The 13,000-nt window shown below is 36.6% G+C and overlaps 1 protein-coding gene across 2 annotated transcripts in view; it reads right to left on the reverse strand.

Annotated features, from left to right (window-relative positions):
- LOC129433783 (carbohydrate sulfotransferase 8) overlaps positions 1 to 13,000 on the reverse strand; it is a 65,583-nt gene that overhangs the window by 48,313 nt on the left and 4,270 nt on the right. Inside the window, exon 2 of one of the 2 annotated variants that reach the window (XM_055192437.2) lies at positions 10,195 to 10,341. The exons of the other annotated variant lie outside the window; for it this stretch is intronic. Coding sequence (XP_055048412.1) covers positions 10,195 to 10,199 — 5 coding nt within the window. The 5' untranslated portion in view covers positions 10,200 to 10,341. The remainder of the gene's footprint in view (positions 1 to 10,194; positions 10,342 to 13,000) is intronic. 2 annotated transcript variants of the gene reach the window in all.

Raw genomic sequence — 13,000 nt, forward strand, 5'->3', positions numbered from 1 at the left:
GCGGAAAGCAGCAAGACGCGTAACATAGTCTAAACACGGTGCCCAAAAATCTTGCTGTTTTATTGTTACTGCTCCGCTAACGATCCACTTATTCCGGTGATCCACTTCGTGTTTTCCCGACCGCTTGTTTGTTTATGTATTTCTTCATGTAATGATTTGCTGTCGGTGTTTTAAAAGTGCTAACAACTTAGCAAGCAAACAACAACAAAATAGCCACATTCTTAGTATTAACGTTACAATACATGTCTAATCGATTTAATCTTCCCGATCAGATCTAAGTTAATATAAACACTAAATTTGCTGTTGTTGGCACACTTTGTAGACAAAAAATACAAAAAAGATCAATGCCTTCACAAAATAACGACAGAAGCGAAAGAGAGGCTGCTAAAGGCAGTTCAACATTGCAAACATGGATTCAAAGCTCCATCAAGCCAGCAGGTAAATCATATTGAATATTTAGCAGATTGTAACACTTTAATTCTTGCTATTATATTTCCCATTATAATCACATGCTACTAATATAACACATCATATTTATAATACTTTACTAAAACCATAATAATAGTACCACCCCCCTTAGTGGCCTTTTTGGTTTGGGCCACTGCCCCATCTAGCATTTTCATTTTCTAAATAACTGTTCTCATCACAAATAAATTCCAAAGAAAATTGATAAATTTATAAATAATTTCGGCATTAAGGAATAATGCAAAAGAAGTTAAATTAAAGCTTTTCAACCTAATGCCAGTGGGTTTTGTACAGATGTAAATTTGTGTGTATAATATGTACAGAGTGTGACCTTATGAAATGTAGTTTTCACAGAGCTGTGTGTTTCTCTAGTTTTCTTGCTGAACAAACTAATTAATTGGTTTGTTTAGTTAATATTAACACAATTATCAGCACACTAAGGTTTAAAAAAATGATCCGGCCCTCACATCATGGCGTTATTTACCATCCAGCCCTCAACCTAAAATGAGTTTGACACCCCTGATTTAAAGCAAACAGTTTAGCACGTGTGATGAAATTTTATGATATTCTCCTACACTACACAGGGAATAATATGGATTTTTTTCCAGAAAACTTGTTGCATAAAATAGATTCAATGACCTGTATCTATGCATGTATTATTTTCAAAAACTTCCCAGGGCCTTGAATTATTTCCCCCAGATTCACAAACTTTCAAGGATTTCAAGGACCTGTGGGAACCCTGGGTTTACTACATTTATGAAAAGTGCCAAATGACAACACCCTTTGGTTCACTCACTGATTCTGTTTTATCTAAATAAATTAAACCCAAACTATTACTGCACGACACGACCGTGGCTTCATTTGCCATGCAAAGTCATTTTCATTTGCCTGAAAGCTTTTTCAATAAAGCGCATAAATGTAAGTGCTGAATTTTCCACTGTAAAAGCCGAACACAGAGCCTTCCTACATCAAATGACAAAATTGCAGTTGGGCGTGTACAGTCACGTATTTACGGACGATCGCGGCTGAGGTGATGGGTTAGATGTCTTCAACATCAGCTTTGAATAAAAACACCACACTCCTCCACCTGCTCCTTTATCGACACCCCCCTATCCTTTTATCTGGATTTGATTGCTTTTGCCTGGATTGGACCACTTCCCTATTACTCAGGACCGATGATATTGCTGATCTCTGACCTGTATGATAGTGGGATTTAAAAGGGACTTGAGTAGCAGACGAAAAGCTGTGGACGTAATCTAGAGGGTGAAGCTAAAGGATCTTCTGCTAATGACAGGAGCTCCACACCAGCTGCTACCCTGCCTTTAAAGATCTTACGTTTGACCACGTGTGATTAAACCTTTAATTCAAACACATTTCAAAGTTACCAGAGCATAGATGCTATCGCTATTTGAATAACCTTTAACCCTAAAATTAAACTTTGACCTGGTGTGTTATAACTATACTAAAAAATGTATGGGTTATTTTCAACCCAACGTTGGGTCAAAAAGAGATGAACCCAACCTGTTTTAACCTGGTTGTAATTTAACCTATGCTGGGTTGTTTCAACCCATAATTAAGTTACTTCTTTAACCAATTGTTGTGTCAAATATAAACAATGCTGGGTTTGTCCCTATTTGACACAACACTGAATTGAAAATAAGCATTTTTTGGATTGTAAGCAAATATCTATATGATTTTTACTTGATGTGATAAAAGTTCCTTGTTGCCCTAGCAACAACCCAGAACATCGTAGCAACTGTAAAGTGATGCCCTAGCAACCACTATAACATTTTAGTATTATGGCATGACTTTTGCAAGGGCACAATGCTCATTTCTTCAGAAAATGTCAAATTTGTAATACTTTGTAATTCAGGTATGTTTTGGATTGTGTTTAATTGTATATGTAAATTGGTAAAACTTGTACCTACATTATAGACTCACACAAAGACCAGATGTGCTTAATTACCCCATCCTAAATTAAATCCCTGTATTTACATAAACCCCATCTATTTTGTCTCACTTCTTTCGACAGTCATTTGCACAACATTGAACAATTAGGAGAGAATTGATGTTGTTTAGATGTACACTGACTGTTTATAGCTATAAATTCACGTTATTGTTTTTAAAATGTTTTTTAAGATAGACTTTAAACTTAGCAGAGTCATAATTTGATTCTTCTTTGTTTTTTCAAAACACAAGATCCCTGCTGGTTCACTCGATCTGCTTTTGAGTTCTGCATAGTCTCCTATTAAAATTCATTATAGTGACAGATGGAGGATAAACTCGCAAATCAATATCACTGTAAGATCCTTCATTGTTTCTCATCCCCACAGTCAGTCCACATCCTTTCTTACTGAGTGCACATTCATCATTGTTTTGTGTTGAAACTCCTAAAGATCCAGAATCAGCCCTCCAAAGTTAAATATTATTAAAACCACTGAGTCTTAAAAGGGTTGCTAGTTAACATTGCTAAACAGACTACAAGTATTTGAAGAGTCGGGTGCAAAACCCTTTAAGTGCTTCTGACGTGATTTCTTGTAAATGAGCATTTTTGGAAATGAAAAGTTAAAAGGGTTATTGTTATTAGGTTTTTGCTAGAGCTGGGTATCGATTCAGATGTTCCAGATCGATTCGATTTCGATTCACAAGCTATCAAATTGATTCAATTTTGATTCTTGATTTGTTTTCGATTCAGATTCTCAGGTAAATTTTTATACTCAACTCTCGATTCAACTCAATGAATATAGATTTAATATTACTACAGCATTTCACCTCCACATTACAAATCACGCATATAGCTTTGTTCTTGTTCACAACACTATTGTCGTCGTCTTCCTTGCGAAATCTAAAATGCTTTCATACCTCTGACTTTTTATGTGAACGTGGCATCAACGTCTACGAAGCACCTGAAACCGCCATTTTAAGCACTGAATGAATGAATGACGGGCTCGCCTCAAAAAAGAGGGTGACATCCAGTGGAGAAGACTATTAATTGGATTAACGTTAATCTTACATTCAATGTTTGCGAAAATAAATATGAAAAAAATTTGATTCGTGGCCTTTGAGAATCGCTTTTGAATCGACCACGTAAAAAAAAACAATTAATCGAAAAAATCATTTTTCCCCAGCCCTAGTTTTTACGCGCCATTGTTCATTCAATTGTTTTTCCGTGCACTTAGTGGACTTTGCAGAAAAATCTAGTTTAAAGATTTCTCCTAACAAACCAATATTTTTAAATAGCTTGAGGTCATGAAATAAGCAGATTTAAAGCAAAAGTATGATGAACGTGCCGAGAGTATTTGGTCATTATCTCATTTTTGACAGAGCGTTTAATGGCGTTTAGCGCCTTTTACATCTGAGCTCTTCATTTACAGACACAATACACATAATTTTTTAAAAGCACATCCTTTTTTATGCGCTTATTGATAGGATTTAATATAGGTATGATTGATTTATTAAAGCGCACCAATGGTTCGATTCACGTTTTTAAATTTCCTTTGGTGTGTATTAGTACATGTGAATGATATGCAAAACGTACAAACCACAAAGTAAACATTGACGCGAGTTATCATCTCCAACGTAAATCTCTTTTCTTGGACTACAACAAACACACGGATTGTAGGCAACAGTTTACTTCCTGGGATTGGTGATGTAGTTAAGATCGACATTATCATAATTCTTCCCGCTTGGACTCACAGCCTGTAAGTTAACTCCTGTTAGCATTGCATTGTGCGCAAATCTTTCAAACGTGGTAAGAAGCGTCACATTTCCGGCTGACGTCAGAGGTATTCAGGCCAATCACAACGTACAGATTAGCTGGCCAATCAGGGACAGTTTTGTACAAAATCCATGCCTTTCAGGAAGACAGGGAAATCTGGAGCTACAAAAAAGTACGGTATGTGGAAAATAATGTGATTTTTACTGTAAACCACGGCGTACATACTGTAGGCTATTATTCCAAATACACAAAATAACATTGTTTTTAGCAATGAAATAGGTGCTCTTTAATGACATACTGTACATTATATTATAGGTTGGATTGTTTTTTATTTACTCACCACACCACATGGAGATTTTATCGGATAGTCTAAAGCTTTTTGAAACCTTTGGATTAACGGATTATGATATTGACTGACCTTACACAGAGTAAAATCAAGCAGTGTAAATCAATAAGGGAGATTAAATGTAGTTTTAATTATAACAAAAGCAGATCTGTTTTTAAACATAAAACATATCTATTATCCCTGTGTTTTAAGCCACAGAACAGTAATACAAATGACTTGATATAACAATAACTTTTCCTCCCTAATCATACTGAAATGGTGAAATAAATCACTCTCAGTGCATAGACAGAAATCAATTGATCTTTATTTAACTGAGATGCGGTACGCCTTTGCATTATTAACTCTGCGATCAAAAATCTGCTTTCATGTCCATGCATGCATTTATCTTCTATATGTTACATCAAAAGAGAAGATAACTTATCCTTGAAATATTCTCCAGCCCACTTCCTTAGGTATAACGAGTGAATGAAAGATGTCTCATTAAAGTGATTTTATACTAAAAGGAAATAATGCTGTGGCGTCTATGACTAATGGCTCATGCCTTTCAATTACATAATGCAGTGATTCCCAATGAGGTTACATACCCCAGGAGGTGGCTATTTCAAAAGATTTTTATTTTGTTTTGTTGTGTTGAATCAGTGTAATAGTCAGTACTACTTACAAAGCTCATTTATATCCCTATAATATCACTTAAACACGTGAATTAACTACTGTCGATGAAAGGGTACCTTAGGTGTACTTAGGGGTCAAAACATAAGACAAATGCTTGGGACAAACTGTTTTAATATATTCAGCAAAGAAATGAAGAGAAAAGTTGCACTGTTTGTTCAATCTTTCTCCCTTAGCAGAGGGAATGAGTGCATTGATTCCCGGGCATGTGTGATATTAACTTGCGTGGATTAATGATTAGAGACCCGCCAAAAGCCTTTTCATTTACAGATCACAGCGTTTTTTCATTAAGTAAACTGCTGCAAGAACATGATGGAGGAAGGGCTGAGATTACTTAGAGATCAAGGGAAGGACAAGAAGGGCGTAAAACCTGGTTCCACATGCTTGCAGAACCCTCATCTATCAGTTCAGCTTTCCACATGAATATACCACGTAATCTGTTAAAAGGACTTTAGATCTCCAAAATCTTTTGAATTTCTTTTTCATGCATCTCTAAAACCTATGCCACGCTCCTTGGTTTCATACATCAAATATATTGGCAATGTGTTTGCAGAAAGACATTATACACTACAGGTGATATATATCTCACTATCCATAGCTGTCGCCCATCAGTAATTGCACCATGTGAATATTAAACAAAAATTTAGGATGATCGGTTAATTGTCTTGTTTATACAGATTTATGATTAACCATTATAATTATGTATTGTGTAAATCACCCAAACAGTTACATACATACACATAGAAAAAACTATAGATGGTTTCAGCAGTAACAACATAAACAAGCGACTTTCGTGGTCAGCACGTAACTTCCGGTAAACTCTGCTAAGAATAAATAACAACAAAGTACTTTAAACATAGTGTATTTATATAACAAGTAAAATAAACAACACATAGATTACCTAGGAAACCAAAACATTTGTTATTTTCAATAGGGTATTTGTTCAAGAGTGAACCGCTATGTGTTTATTAACTTAGAACGAGACCTTTTTATCTACATACACAGAGGGTCCCCTTACATGGAAGTCGCCAATTTGTGCAACCATTTTTCTGCAGAAGCCCTTCACGGACAATTTTTTTACTAAGTTGTCTCCAATGATTACATGTTTATCCGGTGGCGGCTACCGTAGCTTCTCTATGTGTTTCAAAAGCGAGGGGTGAGCAGTGGACTAAGCCGTTGGTTGCAATTCGCAACCTCACCATGAGATGCCGCTAAAATTTACATACTGCACCTTTAAAAAAACTGAAAACGCAAGTAAAGTTCGGACCAGATACGTATCGCGTCACCGCACGTGCGTCCGATGAAACCGTCTATACTTAATACATGAGACAATGTGCTATACTGTACAGTATTCCAGTAAAAGTATATATTGGATAGCCTTATTTTCAGTGTTAGGGAAAGTTACTTTTGAAAGTAATGCATTACAATATTAAGTTACCCCCCAAAAAAGTAACTAATTGCGTAAGTTAGTTACTTCTTATGGAAAGTAATGCTTACATTACTTTTAAGTTACTTTTGCATTACTTTTTCTTACTTGTCTGAGGCTTGATCTTTTTCAGGCTTTGCAGGTGTTTTTTATGACAGAGAAGTTCTGCATTCAGAAATTGCATATTTCTGTCGTAAAAATGTCAAGCTCTGCCCTGCCATCTCCGTTTCTAACTTACCTTACAGTCACATTAGCTACAAAAGTGAGCAACATGGAGCCACACGCACCCGCTTGATGGGCGTTCCATGGCTATATTTTAAAAGCGATATCAAAAGTCACTTCAGAGGTATTGTTAACTTACAAGAACAATGTTTTTGGATTTTAAAGTATTTATTTCTCGATAAAAGTAACAAAATATATGAGATAAAATGCCAATCTTATCAGATATTTACAGAAATACGCATTTTAAGCCATCTTGAATTATTTTCTTCGACTCGGCCACAGACCTACGTCACGCTGCCCGTTAACTCCGATTGGCAGTCACTTTGTCGCATCGCTCAGCATTTGCATAAAATAGCCTGCTCGTCTATTTTGGCCCCACCTTGCTCGCGCAGCGGCGAGCTCGTCGCTTGTTGCTGGCAAACGGCCACTCCCATTGAAAATGAATGGTAGCCTGTCGCTCTGCCTCTTGTAGCTAATGTGATTGGGGGTTAAACTGTTCCCGCTCAGCCGCGATGCATAGTGTGTGTATTTCTACGTTATTATGTAAAAATAATTGATGACGGGCCAATGAATTATGTAAGGAATAATTGACGATGGGCCATTGAATTATAAGAAAATAATGCACACCAAGGTGGTAATGCAGCACGACACGAAGCCTAATTCAAAGGACCAGAGTGAATTATTCCGCTTATACCACGGTTACCACAAACATTACTCTGGTGCCTATTTTTAAGACATTTGACAAGTTAGGTGTGCGGTTTACAGAACAATAATCAACACCCATAGAACATTTCTCAGCCAATCAGAATGCAGCATTCAACAGACCCGTAGTATAATAGAAAATAATGCATTCCCAACACCGCAGGTGTCTTATAATTCAAAGGACCAGACTCAATTATTCCTCTTATACTATGGTTACCACAAACATCGCTCTGGTGCCAATTTTAAGATATTTGACAGGTTAGGTGTTCGGTTTACAGAAAAATAATCAACACCCATGGAACATTTCTAAGCCAATCAGAATAAAGCATTCAACAGGCCTGTGGTATAAGTTCAGTTTAATTCAGTACATTATTTTTAATTAAATTAATTAAACTAAAAAGTAACTCGCATTACTTTTTTTAAAAAGTAACTCAAATATTAATGTTTACCTTTTTTTAAAGTAATGCGTTACTTTACTCGTTACTTCAGAAAAGTAATATTATTACGTAATGTAGGGGTGACCTCGAATAGTCGAAGATTCGATGCATCGATAGGAGAAGCCTGATTCGACTACCAATCTCACAGTCGAATCGTCGCAGATGTGTTATGAAATGAGGATCCTTTAATTTTGGCCATATGGGTGCACACATTATCTGATTTCACATATAACAGCTTTCAACCAATATATTAATATACAGCATATTATTATAATCCTGCAAATAATATGTGAAGTAGCAGCTTTCAATAAATATTTTAAAAATGCGTTAATAAATCCAACAATCCCTGTGACCGGGCTATACGTCCAAAAAGAGGTTCCTATGTTAATAAACCATTGCCTTTTTGTCTCTACATTAAAAAGACAAAGCTGGCAATTCTGGCTATACTTTCGTTCTTTTAATAATTTCTTTATTTTATTTTATTTATAAATCACTCTGGGTTATCTGATGTATCTATTTGACTTGTGTTTTGTTGCCGTGCACTTGAGGCATTTTGAACATTTGTTCTGCACTTTGTTATTTCTGACCTTATTTTATAAAAAAAATTGTATTTATTATAAACGTAAATTCTGATCTAATGTAAGTCTGTACATTTTGGATTGCTTTTCTTTGTATCGATGTTGCGCTATTGCGTGCTGGCCATGCTTGCGCAATGCGCATGCAATTTAGGCGAAAACGCGCTAGGTGATCTGCGTCTCATATTTAGGAGTTCGTCAAACTAAACATTAAAAAACGAATGTTTTTCGACGGGTATAAGTTTTTAAAGTGTATTTAAAACATATGGTTATCTTGTCAAAAGTTAAAGTACAAAACGGGTAAGCCGTTTCTTTAAATTTCGGTGATGAAACGGAAAATATCTGCACCGAACCTATATTTATGCCTGACACGTCTTTCTTGTGATTTTAATATTAAGGTCGGTGTTCACTTTCAAATGATAGCAAAGAGATTCCTGAAATAAATAATATCATCAGGTCTTTTTTGTATCTAAAGTGAATACAGAGATGATCAAAGTCAAAGCAAGCAAGCAGGTATTTCTGTGTTAAATAATACGCGTAGTGTCTATAATCATTCATTTCAGTGTTTACTTGTTATAAATTAACGTTTAATGAATTGTATATAAAGCTTAGTTTATATCATTTGCAGTAGCAATCACAAATTATTTGTCATTTCTCATTTGTAATTTTTTTGGGTCATGACTGCTTTGACGCGCTAAATCTCCAAATTAAATTAAAACACTGAATTGTAGCCGGGGTTTCCAAGGCAGGATCACCTTTGCGGTATATTTTTAGTTATCAAAATGTTTTTTGTGTGATGTTCTGTAGATCGTGGCTTTAAAATGTTATGAATAATTAAACAAATGTTGCCTTACATTTTACCTCAAATATATATATGCATCGTCAGTTTTGTCTTCGTTCATCACTTGAAAGACAGTTTTGGTCCCTTTATCAGAAAGTTGTTTGTGTGTGTTGCTTGTGAAAGAAAATAAAAGTTACCCATTTCTACCTGGTCTGACCCCCTCCCAACCCATGCACACACATAGATGATTCGACTATCGGTCGACTATGGAAAGATTCGACAATTCTGATTTGAATATGTAAATCCTTAGTCGAGGTCACCCCTAACGTAATGCAAGTTACTTGTAATGAGTTACCCCCAACACTGCTTATTTTATGTAATGTTAGCTTATATGTATGCAAGATGTGTCCTTTAGAGCAAACCATATAGTAAACAGTTAATAAACATGATTTAATCTATCAATACTCAGGTCCCCAAAGTATAATACATTAAACCAGTGGTTCTGAAAATGGGGGATGAGATGGTGCCAGGGGGGCCCCAGATTTATGACATTTTATAAAATACATAAATTTATCAGAACAATAAGGCTAACCAACAGCACTACATTGTATAATTTAACATGTCTTGTTCAATTCATATTTTAAGTTTCAGATTATTTTGTCAGAAATCTCCTTGGGGGGTCTAAGGAATGCATTCTACACGGGGGTTAGGGGGACAGTGCATGACAAAACGTTTGACTAAGACCTTATTTTTGTTTGCAAAATGAATATGGTAGGCTACTCTGACTAAGACACAATCAGCTTAGTTCATACTCCCCCCACGTCATAAGAGACATACTGACATAGTAACCAACCTCATGTCAGCAGAGCTTTGGAAGTCTCCTGGAGCTGTTGTTTTCGGCTGCTCTCACTCAGGTCCTCTAATCTAGCTCTGCTACCAATGATTTCATCCTATTTGGTTGATTGCATCCAAGCTCGTTTTTGGTCCTGAAGCAACATTCCTGTCAGACAAACAGATTTTAGTGTTAGATAGCGTTAGGGTTAAATAACAGTCATAGCAACTAATCATATAGGCCTCTGATTTCTAGATCGTTTAAAGAACCTCTTCAATGTTTTCTCTGAAATGAACCTAATTAAAGACTTTAAAATGAGAATCATACAAGCGGTAATTAGCACTAATAGATCCAAAGTCATTATTCACTGAAAGCCCACTGTAAGGTTTATGGTTACAGCTATTTGTTTGTCAGGAATATTATTCCAAGTACTTGGCAAATGATGGATATTATGCATGACCCATCACCCAGTAATTCTCTCCCAAATCCCACTGCCTAGCTCTACAGGTTCTTCTCTCTCGAGTTGCACATGACACCAGAAATGATCAACGCTGACAGGTCAGTCATCATTGTGCCTTGCCCTCCCTCACTCCCCTGTCATCCAGAGACCGGCTTCGTGTTGTGACAGCGTAAATTACATCAGTCACTGCACTGGGGTGGACACACGCTTGTGCACTCATCCGGTACGTACAAAATACACTCTGCACACTTACAATGTAATACGGAGTCTGTCTTAACAGCTCTCTTTCTTTCTCTTTTTCTCTCGCTCACACACACACACACCGTTAGTCACAGGCTCAGCACCATATGTTGACCTCCCTTACACATGAGGTGTGCCAGCCCCGGAGGGAGATAAATTACACACTAATATTACTGTGCACTGACACGCTTCTCTGGGAGACAGATGTGTACTTGAGAGAATCTTTAAACAACAGTTTCCAGATTATCCACGTCCCGCTCTTAAATAATAAAATCGTTCAATTAACTTAATTAAATCGAGGAAAACATTTCTCAGCGCAATTAAATTAAGCCTTGTCAACAAAAAAATTGCTTACTGGATGGATTTGGTTTAGTCTTGTATGAACATTAAGTAGTTATTCCTACTGGACGCAGTGAAAACAAGGAAGAGCATGCAGGATTCAGACTCAGGTCGCCTACACATGCACTACAACGCAACATCGGACACATGCAATTCTTGAGTTTTCTCTCAAAAAAATGCACTGTCCCTCTCACGGTACACTGGAATTTTAAGGTTTTAACTCCTCTGTACTAATTAAATGTAAAATGTTTAAGAAAATGTATTAAATTAAATTATATCTTGTTTACATGTGTGTGGTCCGAGGTAGGTTTAGTTAAAAAGGATGGTTCACCCAAAAATAAAATGTTGCTGACATTTTTTCTTCAGTAGGACAATGAAGAATATATTATAAGAATAAGAATATATATTTTGCTATGTGATTCATATAATACAAGTCACCGTTTCTGCCAATTTGAGAGTTAAAAAGCAGATATATTCAATACAAAAGTAATCCCCACGACTCCTGCTGACATTGACGTCTTGTGAAGCCAATTGATCGGTTTTTGCAAGAAAGTAAACATGAGGATTACTATAATGTAACAACATGTATGCACAATTTTACAATGTTTACATTATTTCTTATATTATTTCGTATGCTCCGGGTGTGCCTCATAAGTCTTGAAAAGTGAAGCCGCTGGCTCTTTGATCGCCCCCTGGTGGCTGGCTGCAGTACAAGTCATAAACCCCGCCCTCTCCATTTAAACGATAAATAAAAAAATTATTTACACTTCCAATAAAAGTTTCCAAAAGATGGTTTTGGTTCTTTCAGGTAGTTGATATCACGCTGATATTTGTTCAAATGTTCTTTTTGTGATTAAATTGAAGTTTAATTTTAGCTAGTAATGTGATGCTATAGAAACAAGGCGTGTCGTTATGATTGGCGTGTTTGAATTGGGCGCGCAAGCGTTTGGGCAGAAGTTTGATACCGCGGCTCCGCCTCTGGCTCCACGGACGATTCCTTCTGCGCATGCCTTGGCTCCAAACTGACGTTTTTACTTAACATGGCAGCAACCATGCGGTCGGACATTTTTGGCTTCAATTCATTACAATGGAGGGAGGCGACGTTGCGTCGTATATCTTTTTTACAGTCTATGGTACGCACATAGTAATTAAAGACACTTATACCACGAAGCTGTTGAATGCTTTGCATTATTTTATCATGGGTATGCATTATTTTTCGATAAATGCACACCTGACAAATGTTTTAAAGCAACACTATGTAGTTTTTTACCTTTAAATAATGTCTCTAAAATTATTTCAGTGATAGAACAACTTTTAACTGGACAAATTGTACTGTTGGTGCAACCTGAGCAGCCTCCTAGCTGCTACAAGCACACTCTGAAAGTGGCGGTGGAGGGTAGGAAACACAGCCCCACCCCTCCCCCTGCCTGCAGAAGAGTGTCTGATACCAGGCACTGTTGAGCTTTCCAACCACATGGGGGAGCTGTAAGTCATTTTTACATGGAAACTACATAGTGTTGCTTTAAAGAGCACATATTGTCCAATTCATGTTTTTAAATTTCCTTTGGTGTGTGAGTGTGTATTAGTACATGTTAGCGATATGCAAAAGTTAACCCAAAGTAAACGATAATGCAAGTTATCGTCTCCAACGTAAATTTCTTTTCTTGGACTACAACAAACACAGATTGTAGGCAACAGTTTACTTCCTGGGATTGATGATGTAGAAAAGACCGACATTATCATAATTCCTCCCACTTCGGACTCACAGCCTGTAAGTTAACTCCTTTT

The sequence above is a fragment of the Misgurnus anguillicaudatus genome, chromosome 6 (assembly GCF_027580225.2).
Source record: "Misgurnus anguillicaudatus chromosome 6, ASM2758022v2, whole genome shotgun sequence".
NCBI classification, from domain to species: domain Eukaryota; kingdom Metazoa; phylum Chordata; class Actinopteri; order Cypriniformes; family Cobitidae; genus Misgurnus; species Misgurnus anguillicaudatus.